At 38.0% G+C, this 12,883-nt stretch overlaps 2 protein-coding genes across 5 annotated transcripts; one reads left to right on the top strand and one right to left on the bottom strand.

Annotated features, from left to right (window-relative positions):
• Window positions 1-526: 526 nt before the first annotated feature.
• LOC106153255 (uncharacterized) lies at window positions 527-9,296 on the bottom strand. 2 transcript variants are annotated; one of them, XM_013527113.2, is made up of 8 exons: window positions 8,696-9,296; window positions 7,248-7,454; window positions 5,375-5,506; window positions 4,754-4,920; window positions 3,581-4,498; window positions 1,855-3,351; window positions 1,022-1,280; window positions 527-807 (listed from the first exon to the last, which is right to left on the bottom strand). In XM_013527113.2, the coding sequence occupies exons 1-8, from the start codon at window positions 8,766-8,768 to the stop codon at window positions 527-529; spliced, it is 3,534 nt and encodes a 1,177-aa protein (XP_013382567.2). In that variant the 5' UTR covers window positions 8,769-9,296. The 2 variants fall into 2 exon arrangements, with proteins under 2 accessions (XP_013382567.2, XP_086862795.1); XM_087006669.1 differs by lacking the exon at window positions 8,696-9,296 and adding an exon at window positions 7,763-7,782.
• On the top strand, window positions 7,996-12,791 carry LOC106153245 (uncharacterized). 3 transcript variants are annotated; one of them, XM_087006699.1, is made up of 3 exons: window positions 7,996-8,112; window positions 11,348-11,494; window positions 11,774-12,791. In XM_087006699.1, exons 1-3 carry the CDS (start codon window positions 8,056-8,058, stop codon window positions 12,554-12,556), a joined length of 987 nt encoding a protein of 328 aa, XP_086862825.1. In that variant the 5' UTR covers window positions 7,996-8,055; the 3' UTR covers window positions 12,557-12,791. The 3 variants fall into 3 exon arrangements, with proteins under 3 accessions (XP_086862825.1, XP_086862831.1, XP_086862830.1); XM_087006705.1 differs by having other exon boundaries at window positions 8,005-8,150; XM_087006704.1 differs by lacking the exon at window positions 7,996-8,112 and adding an exon at window positions 10,472-10,573.
• Window positions 12,792-12,883: the final 92 nt, after the last annotated feature.

The raw sequence follows: 12,883 nt of genomic DNA, 5'->3' as shown, positions 1-12,883 counted from the left end.
CATGTTTGTCTGTCATCATTTATTTGAATGCCTTAAGTTATTTCTGAAAAGGCATTTAACTCCAATTTTATTTTGTATTTTAAAGCATTTTTATTGTAAAAAATATTTGTTCGAGAAATTGGATCATGTGGGAGAGTCTTTTTTTTTTAATTCCACACATCCATACATTCTCTTTACCAAAAAATACTGTTTTAGTTATTTAGCATATACATTTGCAAACTGCAAAATTGTTAACAAACGCTTCTAAAGATTAAAAAAGTAAATGCTCTATATACAAAAGCCAGGAATGTTGTGAATTTTACTACAGATATAAAAAATTAACTAATTTAAATATATGTTTCCCTCTCAAAGGAAAAATATGCTGCCTGTCTATTCTATGCCCGTTACAAACTGTTATTCACGGGCCTGTGGCATCATTAGTAAAACGGCTAGTACATTGACTTTGTAATGTATCTATTCACATAAAAGTCCGAAAATTCAGTCACATTTCAGCTTATATATTCACATATAAAGCTCACACAAACACCTAGGTCCTTTCCTGGTGTTGTGGATATAGGTCTGATTGTATCGTACCACCACTAGAGTCGTTTTCAAACACAATCTCTACGTCACTGTCATCAACAGCCGTGTTTGTGGTGTTTTTGCCAGCATTGATGTAACCGGAGTCGGCAGTACTGAGCTGGTCATGAGCACTTTCTTTTCGTGTCATGTCTCTTTCCATTGGGAGCTGCGGCAGATTTCTCTCCATTTGTACATCTTGCTGTTGGCGGTTGAAAGAGACTTCTGCATAATCATAACTGTTTGGACCTTAAAGATGAATTACGTAAATTACATTTCATCAACTTAAAAATAAAGCTGGTGGAAATTGACAAGTTATGATGCTTATCGGTGGTTTTATGAACATCATAAAGAAAAGAGTATAAATAAAAAAAAATCTTAAAACAATTTTCCAAGATCTTCACATATTCCGTTTGAATTATAAGAGATAGCATGCAAATGGTTATTAGAAAACCATTCGTACCATAAACATTTTCAAGTTGTCTTTTCATCTTCACCAGCATGCAAACAAGAACGACAACAGTGAGGATAAGGAGGACGGCAAGTGAGGCCATCACCACGGCTCCCACTCCTGTCGCTGACAGAGTGACGGGGGCGGGAGGATCGGACCGGCACATGGCGCATGCTTCTCCGCGGCACACCGACTTCACCGACCTGTCCAACCCTGCTAATAATTTATCTTTTGCAATATTTATCCCAGAGCTTGGAGAATATGAACCGATCTGAAAAAAAAAAGAGTGGTAGTGACTGTTAAGCAGGAAACAATGTTAATCACATCAAAAAGCACTTGTGAAAAGAAGGAGCAGGGCACGAAAAACATGTTTGGTCAATGTCATTGAGCTACATGGCTCATCGGTTTGGTCATTAAATGAGAGAACATGTTCTGACAGCATAAGTGGTAGACATTTTATAAAACCGGAAAGAATCATGGTCGGTGATGGTGAGGTGTTAGATCTACAAGTTTAGGTGTTTACGGTGCTTTTTATTTTAAAATATATAAGAAAATAGAACACAAGAACATTCACAATCTTAAAGTTTCGTTACATAAAAGGAAAAAATATAGTTACTTTAAAGAGAAAAACGCCTCTTTCCTTTTATAACAGGTCCATCTACCTTGGAGATATGTTATATAAATCCAATTTATATCAGGACATGCACAGAAGTACACATCTTATCAATTTCCTTGATTAGGCCAGCTCACACTTGCTTTTCGACCAAGAGACACGAAAAAATATGAACGACTTAAAATGAGTGCTAAATGTGCCCGCCATCAAGGGGACGAGCCTCAACACTTACCTCTACGTATCTCCATTGATTGGTCTCCACCTCCGTCCACTGCAGGATCGTGTAGCCAGTCATACCACTACCGTTTTCACTATACATCGCGCCCCTGCCTGGCATGTTTACATTTTTTACCTTTTTCATCAACTCCCCGGTAAATGTCTCTTTGCGATTTTTAAAAGAAATGAAATCAGCTGTAGTACAACTCGGGTCGAAATTGGGCCCGCACTTGGTTTTATAAAGGGAATCAAATCCGAGCGCAAGAGAATATACGGCGTCTGTCACAAATGCTACTAGACTGTCCTGATGATAATTGCTGTAGTCAGTTAAATTTAGATCATTTTTGCAAGTATTTTTTCTGGTTTTGTTAAAGTTGCCTTCCAAATTACAGTCAAATATCTGCTCCCAGAATTCGTTGAACCATGGATTCTGTTTATTATTTTGGAGAGTTTTCGTTTTGAAATAACTGTCGAACCCTGGTACGTTTCCTTTGTTGAATTTGAAAGTGATAGCACCTTTGGTAAGGGTTTCATATCCCTCAACTACCGACTCTCTATCTGCCCAAGATTCTGTGCCAATAAATACGAGGTCTTTCAAATTGTCATCATCCAGAGAAATGGTAAATCTTTGAATTGTACCAATAAGCGCCCTTGCGTTTAAAGCATCTGTTAAAATGAGCACGACTTTGGCGCCATTTTTACTGGCTTCTAAAATACTGAACGCCAGGTGATCATCCGTGACAGTATTTTGTTCAAGGACGGTAGCATTGCATATTCCATACTCTGGCAAATATTTTAAAGTTGAATCTCTGAGAGATCGACCGTAGTCGTGACTTGCATGGATGATAGAGACATACGTCCATCCCATCTGCTGACATATACTCAAAATGGCCCTTGTCAGTTGTTCGTCTGTCGGAACCGTCCGCATGAAATATGGATAAAGGTTTCGGTCATTGAAATCCTCTATGGTTGATCCGTAGCTGATCTGTAAATCATGTACATGTCGGAGAGTCGAAGCAATCGGTCGACAGTTTCCACTTGATAGAGGTCCTATCCAGCCAATTAATGAGTTCCTGTCTATGGTAATGTCACCAAACTGTTTACCGCTATAAATATCGCATGCTATTTGCAAGGCTTTGAATTCATCATAACAGTCGTCAAGAGCAAGATATCCGAAATCTAAGTCTTGCGATATATTTTGCATCACTCCTTTCCTTTGAGAAATCTGCTCCATGGCAAAAAGGAAAGCCTCTAACAATTGCACGCTCGCAGTCGGTCGGATTGTTGTGCAATCTGACGAATGTATCGGAAACACCCCAAGGATGAGATGCTGCCCCGGTTTATAGGCAACTTTCACTTCACTCTTCCTGACACACTCTGCGCATTTTCTTGGGCAGGTAGATCTGTCCAAATTTTCCCCCTGAACTTCTACAGGTTGATTGTTGGAGTCGTATCTGTACATAATGATATTCGAAGTGTTCAGTACGAGTTCACGACCATCAAAGAAGCCAACCTAAAATGCAGACAAAAATAACTTATCATTTAGGTAATTATTATAACAACTCAATTATAAATAAAACTATGGTTTGATCTTCCATATTTGAACAAATGTTCAACTAATTATAATTTGGACAAACATCTTCAAATACTGTAAAGTTCACTCAACAAAGTAATCTTGAAACTTCGATATTGCTGTTATAAACATAAACGCCTTTTTAAGAATATACGATAAATAAACTCACATCAATAGTTCGATCCTTTTGATAATTTCTTATTTTGTAAATTGGACTCTCGGGGTTGAAAGTGAGCTCGTGCTGTTCAAAAATCAAGCGTTTTCCAATTAATTCTGGCGGGAGGAAAGGAATGTCATGATTTGTCAGCGTGATATTTAGTCCAGAAAGATACCGCATCCACTGAAGAGGCGTCATATCGCGTAAGCTGCTACATACGCCAGGAGAGTTACACAGCTCACTATGCGCATTTCTTATCGAGGCAGCATAAGCGTAAGCGGCTTTCAGGCCATTTTCCAAGTACAAACTGGACCCTGCCTCAACCACATCTTGTATTTCTGTCCGAGACAGCGTTGAACAGTTTCTGGTGTGTTGGTTGTTTGCTTCCAATGCGGTTGCTAATTTACAACTAAACGCAGCTACGGTGTATTCTTCAAGCCAAACGCGCCGAAGGTCGGTGACAATGTGACCGCGGGTAATGTTGAATAACAAGTCTACAAAATATTTCTGAAAAGTTGGTATTTGTTTTGTGGCCGATGCTACAGCCAGACCTCCTTGTAGGGCGTATAGCGTCTGACCGCTGAAGGCATTATTATTAGCCAAAGCCTCGGAAAATATCCACATGAGCAGAGAAGGGGCATCTTGGTGCCGTGCACTAGCTTCCAGAAGTCTTTTACCGTACTCCTGCAGGCCGAAAAAGATGACTCCTCTCGTTCCACTCTGTACCAAATCCGATATGATTCGGTCAAAACGATCACTGCTCGTTGCCAGGGGGATGCTATAGTTACCTATCCGGGGAGTGGCAATACATATCCCCTCTTTCTGCGCAGCCGCCTTGAGCTCTTGGTATCCGTTTATTCCGTAGTTTTCGTTAGTGTATACGATTGCTACATAGTCCCATCCAAGAGCCTTCAGAATTTCAACCATTGCCTAAATGATATGACAACCATTTCATACTGTATGGATATCGGTATTTATTGTGTCATCTCATTATTGCTAATAAATATATACCATTCTTTCTCAGTTTTATATTCAAAATGATATTATGGAGTAGTATGGTGGTTAGAATTTAAATGCGTCGCTTATAATGGTAAACACCTTATAGTCACCTTATATTGACATTCGAAATCTTCATTTAGCAATGACATTAAATCAAACTAAAATCAATATGAAAGTAAAACATACCTGGACTTGGTGTCTGTCCGATTCTACAGTGAATAATAAATTAGGATGCTCTTCAACATCTCGTAAAGCATTTGATGTACTGGAGTAGGATAAAACCGGAATATCTGTGCCTTTCAACACGTTGCTCACAATCTCTGCTGAATTACTTCGCCCTGGTCCAACGATACCTACAGAGAAAATAAAACACATAATAATGCTTGTTCTTCCATTAGGTAATTTTCAAGAAATATCTGCAGTGTTATGGGTAAATATTGGTGTAAATACGAAAGATTTTAATCGAAGATGTTTATGAAATTGAAAATGTAAATATGAAGTCTAAGTTTGCCTCAAAAATTACGCACACACACACACACACACACACACACACACACACACACATACGCACAGCATAGTCTTCTCATTGTTAGACTAAATACATGTATATCTTCATATTTTCACAGATAAATAAATCTATAAGTGCATTGCTCTCATTCATATTCTGTATTCTGTTGTATTTATTCATATTAATATGTAATTAACATAATCTCCACATCAGTGGTGCATTTAGTTGCAATAAAGAATCTTCAGCCATAGCATTTCACAATCATCATCACTGTATATTATTAATGTTATTATTTTTACCTGCTATCAATGAAGCATTACTGGGCCTTCTGCAGGGGTAAGGACCACTGTCTTTGTTCAGCTTCTGGTAAGTGATGGAAGCAACACTGGCTGCCAGCTGGCGTGATCCCGCAATGTCGTACACAGTTATACCTAATCAAGAAATACAATCAAAAATTAGTGAAATTTTATGATGTCCTATGTCAGTGTATACTGGCGTTTACAATACGTCAATTCATTTATTGGTCATTTATTCTTTCGATTTCTTTCTTTAGTTTGTAAAGGGATGTTTATTGTTCATTAAAATGTCGAATAACATGATTCGTGAACGATTATTTATTTTGATAAAAAATGCAGACCCGTAGCTAGCAAATTCAAAAGGGGGGTTCTTTTTCTGAAAAAAAAAATGGACCTTTTACAACGAAACCTATGTATACCTAGATCAAATTTTACCCAGAATGAACCTTTTCCTGACAAAATGGGCGGTTCTTTTGAACCCCCCGAACCCGCCCTCTGGCTGCGGGCCTGGGTAACCGGTTCATATTTGCCAAAAGATGTTTGCCACATATTTATCAAATATCAAAAGAAAGCAATACTGAAAAAAGCTGCCAAACCACTATAGCCCGCAGGCATTCCAAACAACAATGAGATTGTCGAATAAAACATATATGATCCAGGAGCCATAATATGGAAAACTGGAGAAAAAAAGGAAAGTGCAAAGTAGACCTTTTCTTTTTGCTGTGAGGTTACTCATTTCTTTGGTCCCCGGTAGAAAGCCAAGGAACACCACGGTAAAGCTAACAACTATGGTTGCCCCAACAGGGAGGCATAATCTCGTCCTAACTATTCATGCTCCTATGAGGAGGGCCAATATTTATGGTAAATCATATCTTATTCATAGTCAAAAACCCGGAATTTATTGGCACGGTTTTCTTTTGCATTTCTCTTGTCACCCTGAGTTTCACACTCTGATGGATAGTCCTCGTTACGGATCATTTCGTAAGCTGACGATCGATGCTTTCAAGAAGCAGGCCCTCGTGTTAGAATGTGTGGATGTGGATGCGTTTGGGCTAGGAGTAATTAGAACAACTTTAGGTTGCTGTTATGGGTCCAAGGTCAAGGCAAGGAGGTACATCTGAAATCGTGTTACTCGTTGGTTAAGGAAAGTTTGTTGACACTAACTAGTTCTCGAGTCTGGCCAAGTATAGGGTGGAGGTTTGTCCAATGACATCGTAAGACATGCGCCGTTGACTAGAATGGGCATTATGTTGTTTTGATCGGGAATTTTGTTACACGTAGGCCTTTCTCCAAGTTTGTACATTGCATTTTTCTGTTCGAATTTCTTCTTTATAAAAATAACCTCATTGGTTTTTAATGTAAAATAATAAAATATTTTTCTATTCAAGTACGGATATTTCATCATTTTTCTCATCAAGGTCGTATATTGCAGTTTATTCTCCATACCATACAATACCGTTCCACCTCCTCTTTGTTACTTACCCGACACCTGCCACTACTCTAAGTTCTACAGTAATTAATCAATGCCCAGCACGGACCGAGTGTGACATTTGGATCCGTGCATGAAATCATGTAGTCAACACCCACACAAACTTGGTAAGTTTGGTCTAGCAATGTAGTGAAAAAGCTTGTGGGAACTAATAATCATTTTCATAATTTGGAAATACCACAAACAGTGATCTGTGAATTTTGTAAGAGGATTTTCCGACGTACCTTCATATAAACGTCATACTCAGAGTGTTATTAACCTTATCTGTGACGAATTTCATGATTGTAGTTATGAAAATGCAGGTTTATTTCCCCACCACATTAATTGATGTTTTTAAAGTAGGGTGTGGGCGCTAATAAATCATAGGCATCACAACACAGGCTTTACCTAGGCGAACACCAGGTATGAAATCGTGTCGATTTAGCCCCTCCAACGCCCATATGACGGCCTCTGCAGTGAGCAGCGCTGGGGTAAGCTGGTCTTTGTGGGGTTGTCCTATCAGGGTCCCACGCTGGGAGGAGGGGAGGTGCAGGCTGAACATACCGATGAGCTCGACATCTCCTGGGATCCGAGTACTCAAGGGAGCAGGACACTCTACAAATATCACATATAATAATAATAATAATAATAATAATAATAATAATAATAATAATAATAATAATGCAATTGCTCAGAGAGGAAAGATATTTGCAAAATTGCAAAATAAGTTTTTTAACCCAAATACTTTAACAAAATTATAAAGTACACAAAGACGAGCCATTTAATATGTGATATGTCCTGTTTGAATGAATATACGACTGTATTATAATTAAGGGTTTTTATAACTATATGCAATATCGAACAAAATAATAAACAAGACAAATAATAAACTAATAATAAACCATTAACTTATTAATCATCACCAATTTCTAATCACTTCTTCCTTGGCCCATGCGGTCCTATCCTGAAAATTTCATTAGAAACTGTCCGTTTCTTATTGCGGAATACTGTGCACAGACAATCTACCCCGTGAGTTGCAGAGAAGTGCGGAAACAAACGCCTGTATTGCATATGTACTGCTTATGTATTGTGTATGTTTTGCGGATGTATTGCGCATGTCATCCGCAATCAAATTTTGGGGCAGCTAAAAATTCTCGGGAACGGAAAAAGAGTGGACGTGTGCGGATGATGGCCGAATGATACAAGCATATTGCGGATGTTTAGCGAGTATCAACTAATTTTGTGCGTAATTCATGCGAAATTCACCCTGAAGGTCAGTGGGATCGGACTTTTAAGGAATGTAGAACTGAGGTGACGAATCATAACAATGATAATGATAAAAATATTAACAATCCGGTTAATCTTCCAATCGATTAAACGAATTAAAGGTAAAAAAAAATTGTAGGCGCTTTATATTGATTACTTTCGCGGATATTGCTAATTTCTGAGTCGATAATTGAATTGTCGTCTTTTTACTCTTTTTTCCTTTGCTGTTTGAAATATATAGATTTGAGGTGACTTCCATCACTGAGAAACTTGACTTGAGTCACCACAATAGGACAATGACAGCCCGAGACTCCCATGCTAAACGGCATTCCTGGGCCGCACATTTCTAATTGAGGTCCGCATGAGTAACATGATCGAGAATGAACAGATAAACGGACAGGTTGACCATCATGTGTGTGCCACTGTGCGGACCGCCACTGTGTATCATTGTTCGTTGTCTGTAGGCAAACAATTCCTTCCCCAATGAAATATAGTACGCTGTTAGGCTTATACCATGTGAAATCAATTATGACTATTTTAATTTACTGTTAAAACACTAACACTTTTACTTACTGTTGTAACGTACTTACCATTTAACTTTGTCACTGGAATCAATGATACAGTGATCCATAGGTAATATAGTAGAATGCCACGGGACTCCATGCATGCCCTTCAATACAATAACTGTTTAGAATGCGAACCAAGGATATCTTGTTTGCCGCTTCTTTTAGCGTACCTGTGTTTACCTGGCCGTGTCACAGCCAGCCTGATGCACTTCTCAGGTAGCATTTTACGTGACATAAAAGTCCCCACATTGGCCTAAACATTGCCTGGCTATAATCTACTACTTGAAGGTGAAACTTAGAGCGTCATCTTTAACGACCCATCACGTGTGCCTGACGGTGTGGCCGAGATTCACGACCGTCACCTGTGATGATGACTTCCTTGGTGGTTTTTACACGCAGAACGTTACCCTAATCGCAAAATTTTCCAAATATTCATCTTATTATGCCTGTTCGTTTTTGTGTATAATGAACTTCCTTGTGTTTAAAAATACAGTGAAAAGTCTCCTCTTCTTAGTTGGCCATGTAGAGTGTGTGTACGTCTAGATCCGTACTAAATGTAACTATTTTTGTTCTTCCCTCTTTGGAAGGTGTAAGCAGATCCGGGTCAGCTTTGGGTGACTGATCATTGTCGACTGCTGGATAAATAACGAAGGCTCCACTTGCTTGGGCTTTTCCTTGGCCGGATCCGTGGGAGAGGGGGGGGGGGGTTTCTGTGGTTTAAGAGGGCAATTGACATGGATAATACAGCCAAAACTGTTGTTTTCTTAATTTAGAAAATAATAATAATAATAATAAAATAATAATGATGATGATGATGATGATACTTGATAAACAAACATGTTAATTAATATTTCCATCTATCTATATCTGTCTTTAAATGATTGAAGAAAGAAAGGAAGAAAATCTTTATTGACTCAAACTCTTTTTAATATGCTCGGCATAATGCCAAATGACTTCCCTTCTCAGCTATATGTGGCAGTTCACACGCCTTAGTACCTGTGGAAATTCGTAGGTAAACAAATGGACTTGTTCATCGACATTGATACACCCTGTGTCACAGTAGAAGGAATCTTTGGCATGTAACTTGCTCCGACGGTATTTAAGGACGTGTGTGTTGCGTGCGTGTCTTTGTGTGTGTGTGTGGGGGGGGGGGGGGGGTGTGCTATGAAAATTTTGCACGTAGCTCTGGGTTTGAAAATTTTAGAAGCAGAATTTGAAGGCCCATTCTCATCTTACAACCTTAAGAAAATCGAAATTTAAAATTGAACCAAAAGAAAATTATTCAAATTTCCTCGTGGTATGAACACGTTTTTTCTTCATTAGGTTAAAAAGAGGTTTTAAAGATTTTGCAAAACTAATATCAATTTTACACCTTTTATTACTTTACAAAGGACATTCATTGTCTATTGTTGTCTTGTTTCGCTTTGATACGAAAAAAAAAAAAAAAAAACACCGTTTGAAAATTAGATTTTTCACTTGCTTTCCTGGGAAATCATTAGAGAATGATAAAGGTACGAGTATTGATACCAACGGAATTATTTATATAAAGACCAATTCCAACTCAGTTGTGTTTTTGTTGAAAAAGCATCAAGAGGTTTTGTGTGCATATTATTTGAAAATGATGATAAACATCCAATATAGTATGGAATAATTTACACGAAATAAACAATGCAGTATAATAATTGATATTCACATTAAACCCCCGCTTTATAGCTACATTCCATCGATTCGTCTATTATGTTAAGGTATAAACCATTCCGTTTGCTTTAAATGGAAGAATAAATACAGCCTTTTGAAGCGGTGCACTTGTCCGTGTTTATGAAGGTCACGTAGCGAAACTTAATCCAGTGTTCCTTGACTACGAGACGCCATGTTTCGGCTGTTACATTAGGAATAGTGGAGGTAAGGTAGAGGGGAACGCCTTTAAGTTAGCCTTTTTGCCAACGAATTCGGGGGTAATTTTGTACAAATTAAGGACTCGGTACCATCCAACAAGGATCCTACAAGAGTTTTCGTTTGTGTTACATAGCATTCATGTATGTCAATAGTATGAGTTTATTAACTTACAGGGTAGTTCGTATTTTAATTCTAATACACTCTGCACTCTGTCGATTTGTAGCCCTGTATGTAAGCATGCTATGTAGATAGGGGCTATTATAAAATCACAGAATTGTTTTATCACAGGCGACACTTTTTGGCATGTGGTTTGAAGTATAATTATTTTCAACATAAGTTCATGTTGAGTATACAATGGAAAGTTTGGTTTTTTGTTAAATCTGCAATCGCAACATATAATATATTTTATCAACCGTGTCAAGCTGACCTTCAAGGACACTAAATTTAGCGTGTCTCGAAAAATTAACCTACCGTAAAATCCAAGTTTCAGCAAAAGAATCCACATAGTTGTCTTCAGTTATGGTTAAGTGCCCTGGATGCTAAACTGCCTAGACTCTTTAAAACAATTAGAAAACACGCCTTCGTCACCTACATGTAGATGACAAAATACCATTTTGCCCACCTTTGATAAGCCGATATTAAAATGCTGAATTAATGAAACTTTACTAGTCGTGTCGATTCTCAGGCGAACAATCACCTGAACACTACAAAAAGAAAAAAATCTATCAATACAATGTTATATTCACTGATCACTTGCTTTAATTTTTTTTTAAATTGTAGACCAAAATGTTGAAGAAAACAGGGCACGCGCATTCTCACTCTCCTACAGACCCAAACCTCCGTCCTCACACGGCGTGCGGGCACACACAGATTGATATACCCTGGCTACTTCGAGAGAATAAGGTATTCAAGGAGAGAAATAGGGAGGTAGGTGCTCTGTTGTTATAAGCAAGGCGGTAGATATGACCCTTCCGACTTCCTTGTTATAAGTTACTACATGTATTTATATGTAAGTACCCATGTAGATGGATGTTAACCATAATTGTTCATATATGTGAAAATACTGACGAAAGAAAAACAATTCTAGTCCTAGCATTCATTTGAAAATATAATTGGAAATTGTCATGGATTTTTCACATTTATAAGTCAAAAGTGAAATATTTCTACAAAAAAGTATATAGCCTAAAATTTAAATTTAAATTGTAGCATCGAGAGCGGATAGCACAGCTTGAGACTTACCTGAAAGACAGACAACTGCGAGAGGTTATACCACTCGAGGAAGAATTAGCCGAGAAAAACGAAAAAATATCCCAGCTTGAAAAGAAAATACAATCTCTTAAACAACAGCTCAAAGACAAAAGTGCAGAACTTTCAAAAGAAGAAAATGAAAACATGGAATTAACAGAGAGATTACGTGACGCAGACGATTTACTTGAATTCATTAATAATGATATCATCAATCTCACTAATCACGTAAGAAGCAGAAATGGCGAGAAAGAGACGAAAAAACTAGAAAAGTCAGCGTCTCTGAAGTCAACATTTGCCGATCTCCGATTCACAGTGCAGAAACAACTGGATAAAAATGAAGCGAAAATAAAAGAGCTCAACAAAATTCATGATGTTGAAACAAAAGAACTGGGAAAACGAAACGTCGAAGTCAAACAACTGGAAAGAACGCTTGCCGACACCGAGAATGAAATTGAAACGATGTTATCACTTATTACCAAAAAAGGTTACATTAACAGCGAGAAACGCCCAGACGCTTTACAGCGCGGCATAGAAGAACTTAGGGCTCACGTTGAGAATTTTGTAGATTATCACAACAATATACAGAAATCCATACTCGAAAATTCGGACTTGAAAGGCGAACGGGATAAACTTCGCGAAAGGAATTCTAAACTGAAGATCAAGCTTACAGCCGCGGAGGGCGAGGTCTTGAGATTAGAAGAAGAGAACAGGGTGTTCCGACGGACGCTGCCGGTTGTGTGATTCTACCAACTAGCATCTACACGCATATCCAAATTACTTGCTCAATGCTTTTTAGTTGTTTCGTACTTGTTAAGTACAAAAGTTATTTGATATGATATTTTCAAATCGGGCCAGATCAAAAACAAGGCCTAAAAAAATTCTTAATACAGAATACAGAGGTACTGAGTACCTCATCATACGTGCATTGTATACAGACGCTCAAATTTTACTGAAATAAAAAATGTATTTGAATGAGGCTTTTTGGATTTGGGTATTTTACCGTCGTAAAATAATATATGAACAGAGAAAAAAATTGAGGTCCTATTCCATCATGTGGTAGTACATATG

This window comes from Lingula anatina, chromosome 1 (assembly GCF_051362555.1).
Source record: "Lingula anatina isolate TDL-2025a chromosome 1, LinAna3.0, whole genome shotgun sequence".
Classification (NCBI taxonomy): Eukaryota; Metazoa; Brachiopoda; class Lingulata; order Lingulida; family Lingulidae; genus Lingula; species Lingula anatina.
Note: the sequence above shows the minus strand (reverse complement) of the source record. Positions and strands in the feature narration are given on the sequence as shown.

What these genes read in the sequence shown, in the direction of transcription:
- LOC106153255 (XM_013527113.2), bottom strand. Translation starts at nt 8,768, where the DNA reads ATGGAGTCCCGTGGCATTCTACTATATTACCTATGGATCACTGTATCA. An exon ending in TAATGCTTCATTGATAGCAG is followed by an intron (nt 4,921 to 5,374) that starts GTAAAAATAATA and finishes TTTTCTCTGTAG; the next exon opens with GTATCGTTGGACCAGGGCGA. An exon ending in CGGACAGACACCAAGTCCAG is followed by an intron (nt 4,499 to 4,753) that starts GTATGTTTTACT and finishes CATATCATTTAG; the next exon opens with GCAATGGTTGAAATTCTGAA.
- LOC106153245 (XM_087006699.1), top strand. Translation starts at nt 8,056, where the DNA reads ATGTTTAGCGAGTATCAACTAATTTTGTGCGTAATTCATGCGAAATTC. An exon ending in ATGCGAAATTCACCCTGAAG is followed by an intron (nt 8,113 to 11,347) that starts GTCAGTGGGATC and finishes TTTAAATTGTAG; the next exon opens with ACCAAAATGTTGAAGAAAAC. An exon ending in TCAAGGAGAGAAATAGGGAG is followed by an intron (nt 11,495 to 11,773) that starts GTAGGTGCTCTG and finishes TTTAAATTGTAG; the next exon opens with CATCGAGAGCGGATAGCACA.